We start from the raw sequence: 19,233 nt of genomic DNA, 5'->3' as shown, positions 1-19,233 counted from the left end.
AGCACAAAACAAGAAGAAAAAATAGTGACAGCTGTGGGATTTGAACCCACGCCCTTTCGGACCAGAGCCTAAATCTGGCGCCTTAGACCACTCGGCCAAACTGTCTTTGTTGATATTGATTGTACGGATAAATATATATATGAGAGTCTAAACTAACAAAAGTCAAATAGAGAAGATAACGAAATAGAGAAGATAACGTGTGGCTTTAAACGTACAGAGACATTTGTGAGCTCATTTCATGCTATAGGCAGAAAAAAAAAGTGGAAATAAAGATCAGCGCCTATATATGTTCATTAGCGTTGAAAAATTGAAATAAAGACGTTTCAACAACGGAGGTCTAACAACAACAGACAATTTGAGTTTGCATGGCTAACCGATGCACCGTGTGATGAAAGGTCCTCCTAATCTCTTTCATCTACATACATTATACATTGTTAAAATCCAACTCATATCTTTCAGTGCCCTTCAAGGAAAGCACGTACTCTCCTCTTAGGGCTTCTTCAACGCGCCATGTTGACATACTGCCCTAGCCTTCATCTCTGCATCAAGATTCCATGTCATATGGGCAGGTGGTTTCGCACTCGCAGATACTCCTAGTAACCATTGCCCTCAACTGACACACAAGAGAAGCAAGTGTCGAAGAATGCATTGTGACCACCGATGTGAGAGATGAGCTAGGGAGAGTAGAAAGCTGCTACATGCATATCCTTTTTGCTCTACAGCAGCAGGACATGCAACCATGCATGTATGAACAGGTGGTACTGTGGTAGCCTTAATTTTTTTCTTGTAAACGTGGAGTCTAACTTTAGTATATGTTGTACTTAAACTAAAATGAGTTCGTTGTCCAAAAAAGAGAGAGTGTATGCCTGTGTTGTACCCTTGAACCGAGTCTTTCAAACTCCTAATAGTACCTTGTACTTATACTTGAAATAAAATGAGTTTGTTGTAAAAAAAAACGAAGTACCCAAAAAAAATTGGCTACTGCTATCCATATTATGAGAAGGAAAATGAAAAAAAAAACATCGAACTACCAAAAAAAAAACTTTGGCTACTGCTATCCATATTTATGTGAAGGAAAATTAAAAAAAAAACAACCAAAGGGCCCATCCGGTTTCGAACCGCAGACCTATTGATCTGCAGTCAATTGCTCTACCACTGAGCTATGGATGGCCAAAAACACACAAGACATAAGATTCTGCACGCCGGAAACGCATAAAAAAACATACCCCTCTAAAGGAATAGTACGTAGCTTTCACGTGGGCAACGAGATCCAACCCTTTTGGCAATGGCAACAAGGCATGCAAAGGACGAGCTTTTCACAGACACGATTCCGACAGGATAATCCAGGAAGCAGAACCACAAACTACATGATACCATTAGCAAATCTCAACATGTTATTGCTGCTACAAGAATCGAATACCTCATCTGTGCAACCATCCACTCCATGCCAGCAGACTCCGATATCGACACGAATCCACCAGCCTAGTTACAGATTACAACCTCTGCCCTACCAGGTTGTGGCAGGGAGATTAAATCGATTAGCTCTACCATACATTAGGTAAGGAAAAACATGGCATCCACACTTGCAACATATGCACAGGACAAACAACAATTGCTTCCTTCTCCTTATATAAATCCCAGCTGGGTGAGGTCATCATCTGGGATTTCCAGGGCGCCCGAGAGATCAATGTCTTGCAACGAGTCGTCAAGGCCATCCGTGAACCATGAGCTGATATCGTTGCCCTGCCCATCAAGCCCTCCTGGGACGTCCAATATGTCATCTAATCCAGGCAACACTGGCAGTCCAGCATCCGCAGTAAGTCGCTGGGTGGCGTTGCTGGAAGTATTCCTAGTTGGATGCGAATTCGTTGGATGCTGGGTCTTTTTCTCGCTTGCAGGTTCAGGGGGCTCTTGCACTGTCGGAGATGAAAATGGCTCAACCACTCTACCCAGCACGTTTCCAGAAGTTGATAGCTGCGCCAGCTTTTGCTTTGGCTTTGTCTTGTTTTTGCGCTCACCGCTCCTCCCGCTGCCGCCTGATGAATGCCGCCCTGATTTCAATCCAGTGCCCTTTGCGGATGCATCCCTGTTGTGATCCCGTTCCCTGTCGCCCTTTTTCCATTTTGCGCCACCTGTGATAGGAAAAGCCGCAAGTTGGATATACTTGGTCAAACAGGAGGTAGTCTTCTGACATCACCCAGTACAATCATCAAGAGAATCGCTAAGTTACCTTGATCAAATGGAGTTCTATCAAGCTTTTGATGCTTCAGCCTCTCTACACCTGAAGCCCAAACAAAAGCAGGCAAGAAGTTATGATTTTGATAAAAGAATTAGTTTGACACAAAAATGTGCTCTCAAGTACACAAACAAAACAGTCATTTCCTTCTGAGCAACAGTATAGCACATAAATTACCCTCTGTGGATTTTGCATCACTGCTTGGCAAGGGTGCAGACAGCACACTCCAAAGAGAAGGCTCACTGAAGCAGCTTTTCCCTGTTTCATCAAATTTGTGGCATCGAACAAGAGTACGCTTGGCAAAAGCCAAGGCAAGCTGCTTTGCAGCTTTATTGGCAGATTTACTGACACCAGCCTTGTGACTAGAGCCAATCCGCCCACCCTACATATCATAAAGAAGAGATGCAATCAGGATCAAAGTTAATGCAGCTAATACATATTACCCCTTTTTTCCAGGCAAAAAAATATGTTAAGCTTAAAGGGGCAAGGATCATCCAACATTGGGAGACCAAAATTTCATTCACCAACTTAAAAAAAAACAAAAGAAAAGATAACGGTTTTTGTTAAAGCAATGAAGGATGGACATCTTATATCTCCCCAGACCACAACTAAAATAGCAGAGCCAGGACATTTGTAATCTCATGTGGCGCCAACATTGATTTAAGAACAATCATGTGAAGACGCATGCCAACTACCTTGAGTTTTCTGTATGCCCTTTCAACCAGTTTGTTCATAGCATGTTGCTCCAAGCTCCTGTCAGGTAGTCTTAAAGTTAGCCATTAAAGTAACTTCATGCACTAGCATTTAAGATATAATGTATATATAAATATAATGCATCACTTACCTCTCCTCAATATTCTTTGTATCTTGAATTGATTTATCTAGCTTATGTAATCTGCATTTCTTTTGGTTCACCTGCAAAAACAAGAATGGTACCATTTTAATACACATTAGTGAAAATCTAGTGAGAAAAAAGCAATTTAATTTTTCAGAATATATGCATGTAAAGTTATGAAAAAACATCACACAGATGTATCAAGTGAGACGGTTTTAAATTAGTACAATAAGAACCATTGGTCTTAGTCATTAGATTGAATGCAGATGGCTCAGATAAGCCACTTAAAACCACCGAAACTTTTCAAATGGCCCGCAGCTATGCCACCTCGCTTTGGTACCATTCCACCTAGCGATATAGGCAACCATCTTGATCTATAGCATTCAAATCTGATCGAGAGGCTTTCCCTATATACAGACCCTAGTATAAAATAGGAATAAATCTCTGATTTCCATGATTTCAGACATGTATTCAAACCATTATGAAAGGGTACAAAATGACAATGTTTTTCCCAAAGAAAATATGCTGGTCCTCTCTTAGTCCTTATTTGCCAAGATGCCACTTGAATATGTAGTTACTATGAAACTTACTCTTTAAACAAATAGTGATGCCAGATGGTCAACATCAACTTTATATATTAAAATTTCAAAAATAATTATAATATTTGTAGAAAACGAAATCCTTACACAACCAAGGTTCCAAAACATGATAGAGATTATGACAGTTTACATTGATCTGGTGAAGTCACACATTAACAGTTAACACACTGAACCCATCCAAGTTTAATCAAAACTGAAGACATGCTATTAGGAGGGGACGAGGGCTTGTTCACGTAACCTGATCATGCAGCCTTTTCCTCAACTCTGAAATCATTTTATTAATGTCCTCATCTTCTCCATCATCTAGCTTTGGCTGAAAAGAGTAGTGTTGCAAAGATAAGGCAAGAATCAAAACCAGAATGTATGAGAGGGACAAGCACAAATTCTGGTTGTTACATACAGTTCGACTTTCTAGGGACTATATAGATTATAAGTTTATAACACAGATAAAATAGCATCCAATATAAAAAATAATAGCATATGTGCCCCTGGGATGACAGCGTATCTGGGCACATCAAATACTTCCTCACTTGTTCCTTCTTTTTATCTGATGTTTCAGGAGTGAAGAAAACTCTTCAAGACACCAAGAACATAGATAACTAAATCTACCTATATTGCCTATATCTCATTCAGTGTGTGCTTTTCGGTCTCTTTATTAGCAGATCACTGAGGCAAAGAGGGGTGCTTGTAAGAAAATAATGAGGTTGTGACTCGCAAGAGACACAAAGGGCAAAGTAATCAAAACCATATGAGCGTGAGCGCCCCTCCCTCCCTCAAGGTACCACCTCAAGAAACATGTCAGGTTGCCCAAAATCATTGACTATGGTTTTCCAATTATTTGACATGTTTCCTGGTAGGCAATGCATATAGACTTCCATTAAAAAACTGTATAAAGCAACACCAGAGTTTAACGGACATACCACTGTCTCTGGACAAATGCCAATACTTTGCAGCTCAATTAAAATCTTATCTTCCACAGACATCTGCCCATATTGATACTCATATGGAGATAAAGGGAAATCTTTCCCTGGATTTTGACATTGCCGTGGAATCGGTGGTATCAAGTCATGCAAAGGGCCACTTTCTGGGTATACTGTAAAATTGAGTCCATCTGATAAATTCTCACTATGAACCGAATTTTCACTGTTTGAATTGATGAAATTGCTTGAAGCTGTAAAACCATTGCACATGCTCTGATGTACCACAGAAGTACTGTTTGAGTGCACAAAATCCACACTCAGCCCAAAATTAGATGTTATGGCACTAGCTTGAAGTTCATTTTCTAAGTATCTGTTGACAGTGTAAGGGTTGTGGCTATTTGGAAATTCAACAAGTATATCTCTTTGCACCCCATTGGAATCAGGTAAGTCATCTTCCATAATTAAAGCCGAAAGGAGTCTGTGTGCCATTGGAGCCATTTCATTAAACCATTTATCAGCTTCCAGCTTTTGTGGCCCAGTACGGCTTTCGTCACCATGAGAAAAACAGCCGATAGATCCTTTTGCTCCGACTCCATTAGTTTTACTTTGCTGGGATGACGGAGAAAAATTAGATGGAGCCAATCCCTGAGATGAATGCTCCTCCTGCAGTTTTTTCAGACATATGACAAAGGTCATATATAGGCAATAAATTTCCATGAAAGGAGAAACATTTTATTGGAATAATTTGGAATTATTGATGTCATGAAGTCACATACCATCTTTGACATTCTTCTGTGATCAACTGATGCTACAATATCATGTTCACTATCAGACATGCAGGACATGCTCATCTCAAGCTCTTCAACAAGGTTGATCTGACCACAAACTGACACATCAGAATCCATCCCAGCAAACAATAAAAGTACATTCAATCATGATGTCTAAAGCAAAACTTGCACCAACCTGGTTTTTTAAGAAAGACAAATTTTCTGAGCTCATAAAAGTTAGCATGGGTTCCATTTTCTTCCAAAAAGGGCCAGAATAGGCACTAACTGCAGAAGAAAGGAAGTTATAAACCATCAACCCAAAGGGATGCCTGACAGAGATCGCCAGAAGAGGGGGATAAGACAGCACACGCACCAATAGCGCTGCGAGCAGCATTAACAGCAGCTAAAAGCTCCTCTTGGTCATCTTCTGGTTCACCTGCAATGCACAATTATTAGTTATTATAAGAGAAAGGATAATGGCGAGAGACATGAGTAATAAAGGTAAAGCATCTTCGGAAAACCTGTTATGTCTGTAATATCACTATTTAGAGCCTGTGAATGCCAGGATGAAGCTTTGCGGTCAGAGCCTTTTTTGATTGGTGGCCGCCCCAACTTACTGCACAGATGATTAAAAGGTCAAATCAAGTTTCATATGCAAAGCCATGATCCCCAATGCCAGCAAAAGATGACAGTTAAGTACCTCTCATTCTTTTCAGTTCCAGGTCTTCCACCTTTTATTGGCTTTCTTGTTTCTGCAGTGTCCAGTTTTTCTTTTGGTATGGGAGAACACCCCTTGACATGAATAGCACCCCTTCCACTCCTCCCTTGACGACGAACACCACCATCTTCCAGCTCTTCTTTCAAAGGAATCCTATTTTTATTTGACGAAAATATCAATCCCATTGCATTATGGGCTGTGTTTGCACCCTCGTTCCCCACTTCACCACTATGCATGGCTTTCTCCTTGGACTTGCTTTCAGTCACAGCCGATCCCTCACTTTCTGACAACCCAGCAGGAGATGAGATGCTATCCATTTTGCTTGTTGATGTGTTCTTTGTCAGCAAGACACTGCCAGACTCTATAGGTGCTGATCTAGTGGCAGTATCAAGTGGTGATCCTTCAGATAACGCTTCATCAAAATTTGACACTGGAGAAACAACATTTGCTCTTCTTGTCCGTGACATCTTCTGTGGGCGTTGCCCAACCCAGGTAATAGGAGGTGAGGAAGCATTTGAATGTGTGGAACGTTTGCGATTTGTCATGCCTCCCAAAGGTGAGGCTTTATTTGGGTAAGGTGCTTCTTCCCATTCATCACTTCCTCCGGTTGAACGTTGGAAATTAGAAGATGAGTTCATAGCAAGTGAACTGGTTCTTGGTGCCCTGCAAGCTTTAGCCTTGGGCAAGGGGCTTAAGCTTCCGTTTTGCATATCATCAGAAGTATTTGCCCTAGTTAACAAATTGCATATCATCAAATAAATGGCAATTTTGCAATATTCTTTCACATATATGTAGCAAAGAAAAAACGTGAATTGTCAGGACAACAGAAGTATCTTAGATTACTTGTTTCCTTTTACTGTAGTCCTTTCTTTTTCAACTCCAGCATGACGTTCTCTTCTTTCATTTGGCTGAGCCACATAGTCGACATCTGACTTGGACAGAATGCGGGATACAATGTTATTCTGCTGAGAAGTACTATCCAACTTGTTACCTGCTAGTGCTCCAGCAGAAACTCCATGTCTGCAATGTGAGAATTAAGATGAGCTCTAACAAGGATAGACAGGCAAAGAAGGTTTCCACATATAGTGCTGGAAGAGGATTCAGGTGGAACTATAAATAGCAGACATCGATTGCAAACAACAAAAAAAATGTGTTGATCAAAGAACACAGTTTAGCACAAGCAAGAGCTAGAAACACAAGCTGCCAAACACACTTTTCTGATGATGCACGTACACAGTAATATCATTCTACTCGCTGATGTTGGACCCTTATATCTCTATTTCAGGGTAGCAGGTGATATCAATTTGTGAACATACCACATATATCTTCTCAATGTTTAAGTTTTCCCAAGATTACATGTTTTAGTTCAGCATGATGATCAATCAGACATGATCATTTCAGGGAGTCAGCAACCAGAAACAAACTTAGTTCTAACTCAAGGAACAAAAAATAATGGCAAGCACAAGTTTTTTACCTATATCCAAGGCCATCACTAGATCGTGGGCGTACTTCATTGGCTGGTCTATGCTGGCCCACGGATTTGACATCTCGATCAGCATCACTGCCTCTGCTGAGCATTGTTCCAACAGAGCGCTTACGCTTCATCTTTTTCTCCCACCCTTCACTGCCAGTAGATAAACCCCGCAATTTGTCATCAGAAAGCCCTGAGACTGTAGCAGATATTCTTGTACTGCTCTTTTCCTTCTCCACAGGTGATTTTTTCTCATTACTAACCAAAGGGCCTTGCCTTGTAGGAACACTACCACGTCCTTCCACCTGAAACATGTATAAACAACAGAACCAAGATTTTTAAGTGAAGAAATGGTAACACAGGAAATTCATAAAGAATGTGAAAACAGTATCATGGTAAAAAAAAAATTGACTGAAGTTCAGAAGAACACATCATACATGAAGCGCATTAATTAAAAGGTCATATTTTTGGGGGTGAAGCAGCATTGAAACTAGGTCAACCAGAGTTGCAGTAGTTTCAAAACACACGGACAATAAGACTAGGTACAGAGGACTATGAGTGACATGAGTGTGAGAATAAAAGGCTATTATATCAGTTGACTGTGGAATTTGTCCAAGATCACCATTTTCCCACACTTGTCCCCATGCAACTCAGCTTACAAGAAGGGCGAGCATTCTGGAATCACACTGGTTTCCGCCGATACGCGACAAAAGAACATGAGTAGCTAGCTACACTTGCTTGAGTTTAATTAGCTGCAAAGACTGAAAAGGTACAACCTTTTCAACGACCATGATCCAGATTCCAGAATCTGATGGAGACTATTAACGAAATAAGGAACATTTCGTTGCAGGCAAAACAAACTAAGGAAGGTAATAACAAGTGCAAACGCTGTGAGCTGAGACGAAGAGTGGGTCGAGTACACGAACCCGGGCATCGGAGAGCGAGGAGCGCACGCGCTTGCTCAAGACAGAAGAGTTGTTCTGCGCGCCCATCCTGAGCGCTCCCGAGGACGAGGAGGAGGGGCCGGCGGGCCCGAGCTTGTCGGGAGCGGACGACGCGTCGGTGGCGCGCTGGCGCTTGCGGGTGACAATGTTCTTGTACTTGTCGAGCTTCTGGATGGCCTCGTGCAGCGACCTGACCTTCTCCCTGCGGGGACCGGGAAGGGGAAGGGGGGCACGGAATTGAGCAGCGGGGAGTCAGCGTCAGCAATGCGAGATTAGACAGAGGAGAGGAGAGGGAAGGGTACGCACTTGGCCTTGCCCGCGGAGTCCTGGACGCTGGCGCGGATCCGCCTGAGCTCGTCGGCCTGGTCGTCGGAGGCGAGCGCGCGGCGGAGCTCGGGGTGGCGCCAGTGCGGCTGCTTGGGGTCGGAGCCCCAGGAGGGGAGCGCGTCAAGCGCGAGGAACTGCGAGAGGGGCGGGGTGGGCGTGGGCGGGGGCGCGTGGGCGTCCCCCGGCCCCGCGCCCTCGCGGAAGCTCCCCGCCATGTGGGGGGCCGGATTGCTAGGGCTAGGGTCCCCCTCCCTCTCCGCCTCGTCGCCGGCTCGGCCGGGCTATCTGAGCGGCGGCGGCGACGCGCATCGGATGCCACGGGAAGGGAGAAGGGTTCCGGCGGCCGATTGGGGGGCGGAGTTGCTCCCTCGGCGAGGGGGTAGTCGGCGGCGTTGCTGACGTCGTCGCAGGCTCGTGGGGAGGAAGCAGAAAGGGGGAAGAGGAGGGCGATTAGACGAGAACGAGACGGGGAGAGGAGAGGGGAATTTGGAGTCAACTTTTGCCGCCTGATTTGGTCAACGCACCCTGTGATTGGCCCAATTTGGTAATAATCCTAATGCCTCCCTCCCGTGTTCGTTTCCGAGCTCTCTGGCTCGAGGCACACTGTAACGATGTTATCTCCGGATCTTCCTGATACTAACGGAATCCACGGTGATTTTGGTAACGAACTGACAGTGTTTCTTGATATAAGAAGAAAATATAATCAAATAAACTTAGAAGGCGTGAAAGGGCACGTAACCTAGTGGTAGCATCTTAGTGTACTTGCTGGAAAAAAAACAAACAAACAAACAATATGCTAAATTTTGGCTTATGCTAAAATATTGTGAGAGGAAAACAATATTCCATGGATGAAAAGTAGCTCAAGCGAGAAGACAACTAAAACTTTGTGGCCAGTCGGCAACAACAACCATGCATAACGAGGGCACCACAAAACTCAACAAACCTCTATAAAAAAACGAGAGAGAAGCAAATTGCGCCACACCGACAAGGCCACTGTTATGCGGGACCCATCGCCATGGTGCCATTGCAGCTCCACAACCCCAAACTGACGTTTCGGACCTCTCCGAGGCTACTCTATAGTCACCACCATGGAAACACAACACTAGGGGATCTCGCCACATATGTTGTTGGACTCCACACCTCGCTCTCGTCGCCTTGAAAGAAACCACAATATATGGGGCCTCGCCACATCCACCGCTAGACACCATGTCACGGATCCATTTTTTGCACTGACATCAGAAAGGATTATAGCATTGCTCCATAACCTCAAGAACTCACCTTTTGTGCAACCGCCATGGCCACCACTAGCATGCTGGTACACCATCCGTTGACGACGCCCCACACCAAAGTAGTTGTAACCATGACAACTACCTGCTATAGGCCGCTTCAAGTTGAGTTGCCACACGTTGTTGTTGCTACAGCTTCGCCTTCCAACGTTGTACCACACCGCATTAGCCACTTCTATGCAGGGCCAAGCACCGCAGTCCGCTGCAAATAGGCTAGCCGACATGTGTGCAACCATAAGACACCTCCAAGCCGTGTGTGTCCTGGCCTTCACCATCATTGACACCCTTCTATAGCCTTCCATAACCTCGAGCCACCATCACCCCAAAGTTATGCCATTGGCACCGGCCGACCTCAAGATAGGCACAAAGCCACCCAAACATGGTGGTCGTGCATTCCTCCCGCACCATCGTCTATCGTCACAGCCTCGGCCTACGCCCAACTCTAACATTGCAGCCTTCGCCCAGTAGGGTCCCTCGTCGCTCTTCGCTCCCACAAGCTCCCACCATTGTCCTCACACCGTAGCCTCAACCATGGGGACGCTTTCAACAACGCTACGCTCCGACGCTTGCCCACAAGCCACAACAACCACCCCTATCGAGATGAGCCTCTAGGCGGCCGCGAGCTACTGCAACCTCTCATTCACCTGTCCTACCCCCTTAGTTGATGAGTCGAGCAGGCCACGGGAGACCTTGCCAACTCCATACGTACGCGACACTTGATGTCGATCCATTGCATCCTGCCCTCAAGCACATATTGACTTGCAAATAGGATAAAGAAAAATGAGGCCGCCAACGGATGTATTGGATGAAGAAGAAATGAGGCTCCCTCCCCCTGACGTGTGAAGAAGAAAAATGAGGCCGCCAACGATAGAACATCATGCGGACTACATAGGTTGTTGGGCCCTTAAAGCAGCAAGAAAAATGAAAATGAATTGCCAAAGGGAATGATGCAAGCAACCCCCAAATTAGCTAAGCTAAACTTAACTGTCAACCAATTGACTGGCTTGACTTCACATGATTAACTCAGTCGCCCCTAGGCCACCCCCCCCTAAGCATAGATAAAACACATAGGCCGAATATCAAACATAGTCACAACCAAGTCTTCATTAAGCTTTACAACACATGTTGTTGAAGCAAATTGAGTTCACATATTACACTACGGAAATCTAGATTTTGGTACGATAGGTTATATTACAGGGATATTTGGATTGGTGCCATTACATGCCATTATAATCCCCCTCCCCTGAAATATGGCGACTATACGCCAAATGAGACCTTGGGCCCGTTTTCAAGCGCACACGATATACGGTCAATTTTGTATACGAGGGAAAAGGCACCCAGTTTGCCCGTGTTCGTCCTTCTCTCTCAGTCTCTCCTCCACCCAACTCCTCCAACTCTCATCTCGGTGAACTCTAAGTGGCGATCTCCAATGGTGACCCCATGTGAACAAGGCTCGTGTCAATCTTTCTCACATTTTGCCAAAATGCTCAATAAACGATCGGCATGAGTACTAGCATCTTACTCAGCTTGTCATTCCCATACATCCATGCATGATACGTATGTGGTAATTAAGTACGAAATTAATATATGCTCAAATAAGCTAAATCTTTCTAATTTTTATGAGAATGTCTATGGCATTTTTTCTACTAACGTGTCCCGTAAGAATTAACATGGAGATTCTAGTATTAGCCCGATTGATAATGGTAAGAAAAGAGGTATATGCTCAGAAAAAAATAATTAATCACGTTTGGGTCCAACGATGATTCTGCTTATTCTTAGAGAATACGTACATTCTTTACCTGATAAATATGCTCCTGAATTATTTCTCCTTTTTCATGTTATTATCATATATATAATTCAACAAGCTGGTTTGAATCTATATTAACCACCGATACAACACCAATAATTAGGGCCGGGACACTTACAAATACATCAGTACGTACAATACAACAGCGATTTATAGTTTGGGTCTCAATTCGTTCTCTGAATCAGTAGGCACGTCGTCTACAGGTACTTGGCGTCAGTGACCATGTCGATGCCGGCGCCGGCGGCTGAGGAAGCGGCGGCGGTGTTGCGTCCGAACCTGGCAACCGCGCAGTCGGCGTCGAAGAGTCCCGAGGAGCGGAAGGTGTCGGCGCCTCCCATGACGGGCATCTTGGCGGTGACGTTGAGCCTGTTGACGTAGTCGGTGCGGTAGGTCTGCCCCAGCACACCATGGACGTCGTCGGTGAGGTCGTAGAACTTGAACCCGATGTCGAGGTGCGCGAGGCAGTCGTTGGCGCCGACGCCGTACCCGTGGACCCGCGAGTCCTCGGCGGTGATGGGCACGACGTTGGCCACGACGCGGAAAACGCCCCTCAGCTCGACGACGACGGTGTTGACGCGCGCGGTGCGGGTGACGGACAGCCCCGGCGCGGCGGGCGGGGACCACCGGGCGCCGATGGAGGCGGGTAGCGCGACGTCCTCGTCGTCGAAGGCGAGCGCGAGGTGGTCGGCGGCGGCGTCCCACGTGGCGGCGCTCCTGGTGGCGCCGACGTAGAGGCTGTGGTGCGCGAAGCGGATGCCGAGCGCCTGGATCCACGTGAAGTCGCGGTTCGTGGCCGGGTTGTGGTTGCCGATGAAGTGCGCGTTGATGTGGAGGCCGGCGTCGGTGACGATGCAGAAGTCCTGGTCCTTCTTGCCGTGGAAGTAGAAGGTGTTGCCGTCGGCGCCCGTGAAGCGCGGGTCGCCGCACGACACGCCGGGGTAGAAGTCGCACACTGCACACAGGTCCCGAACGAATGAATAATTTGGTTGTTGGTGGAAGGAAGAAGAAGCACAGTGTATGAGTAGTACTTACAGCAGAAGGTCTTGCAGGTTGGGCAGAGGACGAGGCACTTCTTGGGGCAGCGGGCGGGGCAGGTGGCCGTGCACCCGGGCCGCTTCGAGTTCTTGTTGGTGTCGGTGCAGGTGAACTTGCTGTTGCGGCGGCCGTCCAGGTTGATCACCTGCATGTTGCCCGGCCCCGGCTGCTGCGCCGACGCCGTCGTCATCAGAGCCATGCTGTAGAGCAGGCTCGCGCCCACCACGGCGGCCACCGTGGCAGCGGTCGACGCCGACCACCGCGCCATTGCTGCTGCTGCTATTGAGTCACTACTGCAGCAACGCAAGCTAGCACACGCAGCTGGTGAGCTGGAGGCTCTCTTGCTCCTGATGATGGATCTTTGCTAGAGCGCTGCTGGCTCTAGCTCTAGGACTCTAGGTGATGGATGGAGGGAGGGCGAATTGAAGGGGCAGTGAGGGTGTGTCTTATACTAGTACTACACTCTCACTCATGCATGGCAATTAGCCAATTAGCAAGCAATGGGTTAAGCTAAGCATGCAATGGCCGGCGTTGACCGGCCGGCCCTCGGGTATAGTCAGGTGGAGGCTAATAATGCTGGCTGGAGCCTGGAGGGAGAGTACGTGCCGGATCAGCAAGGCAAATGGCCTTTCCTTTTCCTTGCAGTTGCATGCAGCTGATCAAAGCTTGGCCTAGTTTTTTTTTTTTTTGGCTGAATAATAATGTGTATTACGAAGTGCGTGTCTGCGTATATAGCTTGGAAAGGTGAAAGAGGACTAAGGGTCTCTTTGGCACGGCTTATGTCGGCTTCGGTTTCATCTATTTTGCGCAAATTGAGGCACCGTAGCGTGAAGCTGTTTTGTAAGCCGGGGTTAAAATGAACTAGAAGTCGAAAAAAGTCAGTTTTTCTGACTTCATCGGCTTTGGCTTCACCGGTAAAGCCGTTTTAGATGAGCCGTGCCAAAAGGGTTTAAATAGGATCTGTACTATACGTAGCTGCATGCATGTGCGTGCTATGATTCATGCATGCATGCATGTGTTTTCTTTTCCAAAATTTATCAGTGCTAATTAAGCTACCTGATCGATATGATGATACGCTACATAAGATCTACCTGGGACAATACGAATATTATATACGATACAATGTATACTACTAGCTAGTTTTGCTTACTACGTACGGTACTGTTGAAGCACGTACAGCTAGCTGGCGCGGGCCGGCCGGCGGTCAAACGACGACGACGTACGTTAGTTAATATTATACGTTACGTCGACTGTGCAACGTACGCAATGTGTGTCCAGGGGAGCAGACGTCGAACATATTGTTTAATTTTGTCGTGTAATCGCGTTATTTTTATTTCTTCGTACGTTGTGCCTGCCTCGTGATCTGCACACTAAACCCCGCCCATTGCTCGATGCCAAGATAGAAGAAGAAGGCACGAACGAAATAAGGCAACATTAATTTATGGTGCGCTTGGTTTATTTCTTTGTTCTCTACTGTTTTATTACCTCATCATCTAACCAGGACTGGCACCACCAGTAGTAGCTAGCAGCCACTCCCATTTTTCCCAGCAATGGCACAGACCCATTTAAGCATACTCTGTTTAGGATCGGACTCGATAGGCATTGTGTCATGCCAACCTAAGGCCCAAGCACGCCCCTAGGTGCAAGCAATAGTGTCGTACCGGCCGACGGGCCGTGCCAGCCCGGTAACATATCTCGGCAAAAATAATCGACAAAAATCGAAGTTTGTATTCTCCATCTTCATAGGTCAATTAGATACTAGTGCATCTCAGCTCAATCAAACTACCAAAGATTCAATCACCCCCCCCCCCCCCCCCCAAAAAAAAAAAGTCATCGTAGATCTCACCATTGTCGGTTGTTTCATTTGGACGTTGCAAAACTAAATTGGGATGTTGCTATATGTATATATATGTTTCAGGTGTTTTATACATATGTTGCAAGTGTTACATCTCGATGTTTGCAATAGCTACACACGTGTTTTCAAGTTTTTTTTGTGTTTTGCAAGTGTTTCAGACATATGTTGCCAGTGTTTCAACTGTTTTCGGACGTATGTTGCAAGTGTTTCATCTGGATGTTGCAAAATAGATCGGGTGTTGCACATGTTGCAATGCGCGTGAGAAGGGGATAGGGCGCGAGCGGTCCCTGCGCGAGGTCTAGCGACACAGGCGTCATCCGGGGGCGTGGGCCCACATGGGCACGCGAAATGCAGGCTCGAGCGAGGGTGTGATGGCCCGAGCATGGGAAACGGAGTGCAGCGCGAGCGTCCGTCCGAACGTCCGGGCGCTAGCACCACCGTTGACTAATTGAGGCAGTTGGATGAGGTTGATTTTATACTAGGGTTGTCATTTGATGGGCCTTTAACGGGCCCTATACTAATTGTGCCAGCATTACGGGCCAAAAGTGTAGCCCAAGCATGGCCCAATGCATCGGCCTGGGCCAGCACGGCCCGGTTAACTTTCATGTCATGTCGTGTTCGGGTTGTGTTTAAATGTAGTGTGCCTTGTGCCGCCCATAAAGCCTAGCCCATTTGGCCATCTATCATATTATCACATGCGCGAAGCAATACTTTATACATGCAAATAATGCTTGATAAGTACTGTTGTTAGTCAAAATTTGATCAGAAGAGTTGAAGATGGAATGAAAAATCATGTGCAAACAGAAAAGGATTAAATTTGGATTGAATTGTCCAAGTTTGCAAAAACATAGAAAAAATCAACCCAGGTCGGTTTGGGGCCTGACTGGCTGAAGATTGCTAAAACCAACACAGACCGGTGTTACTGACCTGAGTCAGGACCCTGTGAAGCATATGAACCCACCAAACGCATTCGAGTCAGACTATATGAGATCAGTGTTGTTGACTCACCTTGAGTTTGAGGGTGTATATATTGTAGTCACTAGAGTAGGGTGTTACTACACTTTCTACATCTCTCTATCCACTACCAGATACATGAGGTTTGCCGAGTGCCAGGGACACTCGGCGAAGCCCAAAACACAATCGGCAAAGGGTTTGCTGAGTGTTACACTCGGCAAACCCTGTATTGGCAAATGCTAGTTTGCCGAGTGTTTTTTGTTGGGCATATAGGGGACTGTGATGCCTAAGAGGGGGGGTTGAATTAGGCAACTTAAAAATCTAACTCTCAACTATGGCATCTTTTTATAACCATAGCAAAACATATGTAAAAAGATAAACTATCTAAATGTGTAACTACGGTTTTACTAGTGTGTTGCTATCTCTACCGCAAAAGGAGTAATACAATCAATGTAAATGCGGAAGCTAAAGAGCAAGGTAGAGATATGCAAACTCTCGTCGATGACTCCGGTATTTTTACCGAGGTATCAAGAAGCAAGCAAGCTTCCCCCTAGTCCTCGTTGGAGCCCCTCGCAAGGGCCAAGCTCTCGGTCGGGTAACTCCGTTGATAGCCTCGGGCCTTCTCCACGCGCAAGTGGGTCTCCAACGTACCTTCCGGCAAGGCTCTCCCGGATGCTCCCCGCCGTCTTCATTATCAAGCTTCCGGCTGAAACGCCGTGGGCCTTGTTCCATCTGGTACATGGTAGCGGTCACACCACAAACACGGTTGGTGTGATCTCGCAAGACTACAAGCCCCTCTGATGTACAGCAATGGTGTGCACAAGCACCGAGTGGTAAGAGATATGCAAACCTCACTAAACACTAGGCCTAAACCTAGAGCAAGCGCATAAGCGGTGGTCTAATCAACCTAAGCACTTCGCAAAGCACCTACGCTAATCACCCAATGAATCACTAAGCACTATACAAGTGGAGATCACTAAAATAATGTATCAACACCCTTGATATATTTCCTCATCTCCACACTACTCAAATAGCCGGTTGGGGGGTCTATTTATAAGCCCCACTAAGAAAGTAGCTGTTGGGGACGAAATCCCGCTTTTCTGCTACTGATCAGACTCTGACCAGCGTCCGGTCAGCACTGACCGGACGCGTCCAGTCACGAAAACTGCTCTTTGGAACCTTACTGATGTTGACCGAACTCTGACACCCAACGTCCGGTCACTTTGTTGCTTAGCATCCGGTCCAACGTCCGGTCGCTGCTGCTGATGTCTGCTGTTGTCGAGCCTCTTGATCGGAGCGTCCGATCACTTTCCACCAGTGTCTAGTCACCTTTGTGAGCTCGTTTCTTCGTGATCTTGCGTCTGACTTGGTTCCTATATTCGTGCTTAGACTTTGCTTGATATCTTGGTTCTTCTCTTGTGCTTCTAAGGACTTGCTTATGGTGTAGATTATCGGATCATCATGTCGTCTTCGTCCAAGTCACGTCTTGCACCCTATTAAACTATAAAACAATCACTTATAAATTCATTAGTCCAATTTGGTTGTGTTGGTCATCAAACACCAAAATCCAAAAGTAAATGAGTCTCGGGTCTATTTTCCTTACAGTCTCCTCCTTTTTGGTGATTGATGACAACACGACCAAAGCAAAGCAAATAATAAAAATTTAGAATTTAAAAACTATCTACTTGCTAGGATGCAATGCAAGGCATAAGGTTATATGATCCTAAAAGATACTACTTGTAAGACTAAGAGATACTACATAAAAATTTATCTCGCCCTTGCAAATGTTCCCATATGGCATTATGGATTTAAGCCTTACTTTCTACAAATTCTCTCTATTACATAGGCAATCCATAATCCACTATTCTCCCTTTCTCAGACCATTACCACTTGTAGACACCACTTGTAGGCCATTACCACTTATAAATTATTATGATCTAGCTTTTGGTCCTACAAATTAGTGCTTGCTTTTGGTCCTCTAAATTCTCCTCCTTTAGAATCAAACACCGAAAAGGAAGACATTAGTAGCACAAGGGAGGGTCAAACTTTGTGATCCTTTGTATGTAGAGTGGAATAGGTCACAAAATTTGACTCTCACATTATATAGACTAAGCTCCCCCTAAATATATGCATACATATGGTAGAAGGCAAAGCATATGCATAATTGGCAAATTATTGCTCAAGGGAATTTAATCTATATAAAGCATGGAGAAAGCATATAAATATCAAAATGAAATCAACATGATGATATTGGTTTTAGAAATACCACATGTGGAAACCAATTTGATTTATACCACTTGCAATAGGTGGTGGATATTTGAAGTATGATGCTTAACTCCGGGGACTCTATTTTCCTTGCAATGAGACTATTACACACATGATAAGCTTAAAAAGGTGTTAGTCTCAAAGCATCCAACTTGTAGAGTAACCTCCCCCTAAATTTGTGCACACAAGTATGGAATACTTGTAGAAAACATGCACATTGATTTTAGAATAAAAAATACCACTTGAAAGATGACATCACATGAATGTGAGAGTCATTTTCGAAGGCGATATTCTAGAGAAATTATCTATAATTTAGACTTTGGCACATATTAGATGAAAAATCAAAAGACAAGCTATGTGCCGTGCTCTAAACAATTTTAAACCATGTAGGATTGCTCTAAGGAATAAGAATGAAACCGAGCAAGCCTACCATAAGATATACCTAGTGTATCCATGACAAAAAAGATATAAGCATGCAAATGCAAACCTAGGCATAAAAAGTAACTAGATGCTTAAAGATGCCACTAGTAGGAAATTAAATCTAGTACCATTTGAAGCAAATTGAATCTAGTTATCTAACATGAAAAGGAGAATTTGGGTCCATAGTATTCACTAATCCACTTGGCAATGATTTTGTTTATCATGATGCACCCCATGAATTGCACCCATACTTTGCTAAGTCTCCAAATTCCCAAAGTCCATCGGACTTCTCACTTCCCTTTCGGGATCCAAACCTTCTTGATGCTCTTCATGTTGAAAATAATTTCCTTTGGCACCCAAAAGCATTTGACCCCATTGTTGGCTTGCTTGTTCACCTTGATGGCCACCACCTTATTATTTTTCTTATTCTTTAACAAGTATGGTGTGGAGGCCTTCTTGTCCACCTTTTTGGTGTAGGTGTTGGAGAGCTTGCTTGTTTGCTTCTTCTCTTTCTTCTTTGCTCCTCCCCCTTTCTTCACCTTGCACTCATAGGACTTGTGACCTTCCTTGTGGCACATATAGCAAACCACAGTTTGTCCTTCATCAAGCTTTTTCACTCCCTTGATGGTGTTATCTTGATGAAGTTGGGCTTGCTTTGCCTTGTCTTTCACTTGAGTTAAGTCCTTGGTGAGGCGAGCTACTTCTTGCTTGAGTTGCTCATTCTCCTTTGCAACCTCTTGTGTGCATGTATCTACAACAACTTTCTCAACACAAACTTGGTTGCACAAAGATGA

General features: G+C 45.2%; 2 protein-coding genes and 1 non-coding gene across 3 annotated transcripts; all 3 read right to left on the bottom strand.

Moving 5' to 3' along the window:
- Positions 1-25: 25 nt before the first annotated feature.
- On the bottom strand, positions 26-105 carry TRNAL-UAG (transfer RNA leucine (anticodon UAG)). The gene has a single exon. It is a non-coding gene; the product is annotated as a tRNA-Leu (tRNA).
- A 1,241-nt stretch (positions 106-1,346) lies between these two features.
- Positions 1,347-9,295, bottom strand: LOC136511486 (uncharacterized). Its single transcript, XM_066505547.1, has 16 exons — positions 8,797-9,295; positions 8,473-8,692; positions 7,550-7,851; positions 6,919-7,095; positions 6,058-6,804; positions 5,879-5,973; positions 5,731-5,793; positions 5,554-5,642; positions 5,367-5,465; positions 4,591-5,253; positions 3,909-3,983; positions 3,081-3,151; positions 2,932-2,989; positions 2,414-2,618; positions 2,231-2,281; positions 1,347-2,132 (listed from the first exon to the last, which is right to left on the bottom strand). The coding sequence occupies exons 1-16, from the start codon at positions 9,030-9,032 to the stop codon at positions 1,627-1,629; spliced, it is 3,657 nt and encodes a 1,218-aa protein (XP_066361644.1). The 5' UTR covers positions 9,033-9,295; the 3' UTR covers positions 1,347-1,626.
- A 2,812-nt stretch (positions 9,296-12,107) lies between these two features.
- LOC136514240 (uncharacterized) lies at positions 12,108-13,303 on the bottom strand. The gene is made up of 2 exons (XM_066508224.1): positions 12,943-13,303; positions 12,108-12,862 (listed from the first exon to the last, which is right to left on the bottom strand). Exons 1-2 carry the CDS (start codon positions 13,211-13,213, stop codon positions 12,108-12,110), a joined length of 1,026 nt encoding a protein of 341 aa, XP_066364321.1. The 5' UTR covers positions 13,214-13,303.
- Between the last annotated feature and the right edge of the window lie 5,930 nt (positions 13,304-19,233).

Source organism: Miscanthus floridulus, chromosome 16 (assembly GCF_019320115.1).
Source record: "Miscanthus floridulus cultivar M001 chromosome 16, ASM1932011v1, whole genome shotgun sequence".
NCBI lineage: Eukaryota > Viridiplantae > Streptophyta > Magnoliopsida > Poales > Poaceae > Miscanthus > Miscanthus floridulus.
Note: the sequence above shows the minus strand (reverse complement) of the source record. Positions and strands in the feature narration are given on the sequence as shown.

Bases quoted from the DNA above. Each gene is read 5' to 3' on its own strand.
- LOC136514240 (XM_066508224.1), bottom strand. From the start codon at position 13,213: ATGGCGCGGTGGTCGGCGTCGACCGCTGCCACGGTGGCCGCCGTGGTG. The intron at 12,863-12,942 runs GTAAGTACTACT...ACCTGTGTGCAG, and splicing joins AACCTGCAAGACCTTCTGCT to TGTGCGACTTCTACCCCGGC.
- LOC136511486 (XM_066505547.1), bottom strand. From the start codon at position 9,032: ATGGCGGGGAGCTTCCGCGAGGGCGCGGGGCCGGGGGACGCCCACGCG. The intron at 5,643-5,730 runs GTGCGTGTGCTG...TTTCTTCTGCAG, and splicing joins TGCTGCTCGCAGCGCTATTG to TTAGTGCCTATTCTGGCCCT. The intron at 3,984-4,590 runs GTATGTCCGTTA...TACTCTTTTCAG, and splicing joins GCATTTGTCCAGAGACAGTG to CCAAAGCTAGATGATGGAGA.